The following is a 4,809-nucleotide window of genomic DNA, read 5'->3' on the forward strand; positions in this document are numbered from 1 at the left end:
CTACATTATACGATATTATACGATGAAAGTTGTGATATTATATTGTTTTCTTGATTGGTTGGGAATACTATGGTATTTGTATTATGAAGTTTGTATTGATGCCGGTGGGGGAGGTATGCTCAATATGGACATTATGTTATGATGTACTGATGTCAATGGGGGAGGTATGCTTAGTACGAAAATTATGTTATGAAGTTTGGACTGATGCCGGTGGGGGAGATATGCTCAGTGTTAAAACTATGTTATGAAGTTTGTACTAATGCCGGTGGGGGAGGTATGCTCAGTATGGAAATTCCGATGTGACAATACATATACGTAGAATTATGAAAATAGAATTATTTATTTAACTAAAAGTATGTTTGAGAAGAAAATATGTATTTTAAGTTATATAGGTGTGAGTTATGATATATATATATACACACACACACACAGATGTCTTTTCAGTTAAAGTTAAATTAATGGCTATATTTTGCTTAAGTAAGAACTCATCTGCCACACGCTAATAATAATCTATTCATTCTTACTGAGAGGTGTTTCACCCCAATGATATTTTAATACTTCAGGGAATACCAGAAATCAAGCTTAGGAGGTTTTAGGGCGAGTATATATAGTGTTTAGTTTTGATGTAAGTAGTGGTGAGATGCATGTATATAGTTATGTTTTTGTTTACTATGGGTTATATAACATTTTGAGGAGATATGTATGTAATAATGGTAATCTTAGAACTCCGGTATTGTATCTGGGATATTATGTGTATGATTCTGCTGCATGGTAGATATATGTGATGAATAGGTAAGCCTGGTACCCACTTAGGGTTTGAGATATTGTAACATGGCATCAGAGATTATCTTATATATATATATATAATAGAATTTTCGGGTTGTTATAGTTTGGTATCAGAACCTAATTTGGTAGGTTCTATAAACTTCAGCGGATAACAATACCAAAGTATAGAAATGGATCTTGATATGGGTAGGAAATAGGCACTACAAAAAATGAGGTTATTAGTGACAGTTTTAAACCGTCACTAATACTCACAAAACCGTCACTACTAGTTTTGGTGACGGTTCTACGAGTATTAGTGATGGTTTTCAATTTGTCGCTATACCTGCCGTTACTAATACTTATTAGTGACGAATATCTAAAACCGTCACTAACAATAGAGTATTAGTGACGGTTTACAACCGTCACTACTAATATAGTATTAGTGACGGTTCCAATCCGTCACTAAAGACCAAAACCCGTCACTATAGATTCTAGACAGGATCGATAAAAAACCGTCACTAATGCTTCATTATTAGTGACGGTTTTAAATTCGTCACTAATTCTCTATCATTAGTGACGGTTTATATGCGTCGCTATTGCTACATTATTAGTGACGATTTTATGTTTGTCACTATTACTGCCTTAGTAGTGACGGGTCCTAAACCGTCACTATTTGCTTAGTAATAGTGACGATTTCCAAACTGTCACTATTACTAATTATTAGTGACGATTTTATGTTCGTCACTATTACTGCAGTAGTAGTGACGGGTTCTAAACCGTCACTATTTGTCTAGTAATAGTGACGGTTCCAAACCGTCACTATTGCTCTTCAGTACCGTTACTTATGGCTTTAGTGACGGTTTTAAACTGTCACTAAAGACATAGTATTAGTGACGATTTTAAAACCGTCACTAATACTTAAATTGCACAATTAATACTAATGTGTATTTTTTTTCCACTTATTAATTCTTGTAAAAATTTGATTCAAATTAATTCCTCTAAAAACCATAATTGCAATTCAAATTTAAGTACAGATATATTATACAAATTCAAATTCAAATTCAAATTCAAATTCAAATAAAAATATATTATACAAATTCAAATTTAAATACACAACATTATAAAAATTCAAATTTAAATACATTTCATTTGTTCAGATAAAAAAAAAATAGAAAGCTGCATCTGAACTACATGACATCGTCCTGACGTTGTCACAGTTGCAAACCCTATAAATTAAGAAAGTTAAAAAAATTAGTGTACGATTTTTGAAAATAAATCACTACGTAGCACATATACAGGCATGAAAAATAAATCACATCAACATCAGATTGTAGAGGAGGAAATAATCCACCCCTCAATCAGTACACACCAATATAAAGAATGAAAAACACAGCAACAATGCAAATTAGGCAGCGCACACTTACACAAAGCAACACTATAGAAGTTCAAAGGTTAAGTTCAAAAAGCAGTCACGACTACAGAATTCAGTATTCTAGGAGAAATCACAGATATACATATCCTCGAATAATTGCAGGCATGTAAGCAGCCGTGTTGACACTCAATAAACAATCTAGCAGTAGGTCGAAGCATTTGCAAGTAGGGCTAGGTGATCACGTACACACACACAACATCATTACAATATCTTCACTTGACAACCAATTAGAAGAAGAATCAGAAACATTTGTAAGTTGTCTTATGCTGAGATAATGCATTGAAGATGTATTTTGGACTGCCACAACAACCTTGAGGCTTTGAAGGACATTATGTGAAATTTAGGGTCACTCCTAAAAATCTTTTTCCAAACAGAACTAGAGAGGAGTTTCTCAAGATGTATGCTAATATTCTAGAAAGTATATTTTTCTTTTCATTGTTCTCATTAGTTAATTACATTGATTCCAGGGCCCATATCTAAACAAACAAAGGACTCACCTGCAAAGAGTTTTAGGGGATGACAATGTATTGATTGTCAAATTTGCTAATAGAGAGATAGACCTCAGCACTTCGGCGACCTATTCTAGTAATCATTACACTGCCTACAGAAGTATTGCAAAGGAAGGAATTCTTGTAGGTTTACGTTGTTATCGATTTTTTGGTGAGTTTTTCTTCTCCCATTCATTCATGCTTTTGGTTTGGTTTATTTTGAAAATTTATGTTGATGAAGTCTTTTAAAAAAGAATGATTGATAATATGGGTTTTGAATTTTAAGCTTAATCTCGACTCGGTGGCAAGCTCCCTTAAAGTTTTGAACTAATCAATATAAAATATGGAATGAACCCCTTGGCTTTTCTATTATGTTATTTGGAATGAGGATTCTTCCATTTACAGAATTCTAAATTTTGGTTAGGAAAAGAAATAAACACAGTTACTTTCCTTTTTAATATATTTTATCCTTGCCGAGATGGGGATTCTTATTTTCCTCATCAACCCATTTGTCACTTTAAACTCAAGCTTGTCTCAATTAAGCTCGAGATGATAATAAAGTAGTATTCAACACTTTACACTTTTATACGATATATATTTATATATATATATATCACTTAAATAATATTAAAATAGTAAAAATATGAATGCTTAATTAGGCTCGCATATGCCATTACAAATCTTAAATTCAACTTGTCAAACTACTCAAGTAGAATCAAGATGAGTTGATTTCTAGCACAAATTGAGCATGGTTACACCCCTAGTTGCAGGTCAACAATGTAATCAAACCTTTAAAAATATAGGTATGGTATTTTTTTGCATTGCAACTGATGGGCTGGTTTTTTACTAGGGTTCTCACATTTGGTTGTAATGAATTTGAAGCACTTCAAGCGCTTTAGAATTAATTTACAAGAATTATGTAGATGCCATAGGAAATGAAAAATTGACAACTCGAATTAGAGGATGAACTGTAGAATCCTTTAGCCTCAGAAAGTAATGAATTCTTTGTTTGGAAATTCTAACTGCAGGGCATTGATGGCTCTAGAGTGGAGAAAGTTTTGGAATCAGTTCATATTGCTGCCAATAAGAACACTGTTCCTGGGGATGTGTCTGCAATGGTTCCTGGTGGCATCCGGATGGGTATCATCTCTTCTTAGATCATATTGCTCCTATTGACTAGTAAAACACTTAAATTTTGTTGAAGTTTCTTGTTTGCTGGTGCTTCAAGAACCCCAGCTCTCACATCCAGGGGATTCATTGAGGAGGATTTTACAGAAGTAGCCAAATTTTTTGATGCTGCAGTGAAATTGGCTGTGAAGATCAAGATCGATACAAAAGGTTCTTAGTTCTGTTTTCAAGTTTTCAACCTTGGAGACGTTGAAATGTCATTATATCTGATGATATACAACAGAATGTCTTTTAGCCACCGTGCTTGAATTCTCACAAAACATTTTGAACTTCTACAAAACCAGGAACAAAGTTGAAGGATTTTGTGGCAAACATGCAGTCAGATGTCCATATTCAATCCGATATTGCAAAGCTTCGGCATGATGTTGAGGAGTATGCTAAGCAATTTCCAACAATTGGTTTTGAGAAGGAGACAATTTCCAACATATATTGAGGAATCCTCAATTCTTTTTTTTGGATTTGCAGTTTAACATGAAAGCGAAATAGAAAATTTTTAAAAATATATAAAAATAGTGAGATTTTTAGCAAATATAATGACATATACTGCATTGAAACATTACTTATACTAATGTCATTCAAGTTAAATGTATTGCATGTATTAGTAAACATCTCATAAAAAAAAAAAAAAAGAATCATCAATATAGCAATAGGATATAGCAATATAAGTATTTTATAATTTTTAGCTTTGCATTGATAATGAAAAAAAACTATTATGTTTGCCGCCTACCATATATGTATTATATTTTAAACTGCAAAATATGTTCATTATATTCTAAAATGACCAAATATCATATTAATAAACACTATTACAATATAAATAAAATGAAAATTAAAACATTCTAAAATATGTCGATCTTAGATTCCATCCTATGCTTTCTTTTGTAAGTCCTTATTATTATTATTATTATTATTATTATTATTATTATTATTATTATT

The 4,809-nt window shown here is 32.1% G+C and overlaps 1 protein-coding gene across 1 annotated transcript; it reads left to right on the forward strand.

The window, feature by feature from the left end:
• The first annotated feature begins 259 nt into the window (after nt 1-259).
• On the forward strand, nt 260-4,306 carry LOC131167409 (serine hydroxymethyltransferase, mitochondrial-like). Its single transcript, XM_058126218.1, has 4 exons — nt 260-274; nt 3,714-3,793; nt 3,890-4,023; nt 4,158-4,306. Exons 1-4 carry the CDS (start codon nt 260-262, stop codon nt 4,304-4,306), a joined length of 378 nt encoding a protein of 125 aa, XP_057982201.1.
• The last annotated feature ends 503 nt before the right edge of the window (nt 4,307-4,809 follow it).

The sequence above is a fragment of the Malania oleifera genome, chromosome 11 (assembly GCF_029873635.1).
Source record: "Malania oleifera isolate guangnan ecotype guangnan chromosome 11, ASM2987363v1, whole genome shotgun sequence".
Taxonomy (NCBI): domain Eukaryota; kingdom Viridiplantae; phylum Streptophyta; class Magnoliopsida; order Santalales; family Ximeniaceae; genus Malania; species Malania oleifera.

Bases quoted from the DNA above. Each gene is read 5' to 3' on its own strand.
- LOC131167409 (XM_058126218.1), top strand. The intron at 3,794-3,889 runs GTCTGCAATGGT...ATTTTGTTGAAG, and splicing joins AACACTGTTCCTGGGGATGT to TTTCTTGTTTGCTGGTGCTT. The intron at 4,024-4,157 runs GTTCTTAGTTCT...CTACAAAACCAG, and splicing joins GATCAAGATCGATACAAAAG to GAACAAAGTTGAAGGATTTT.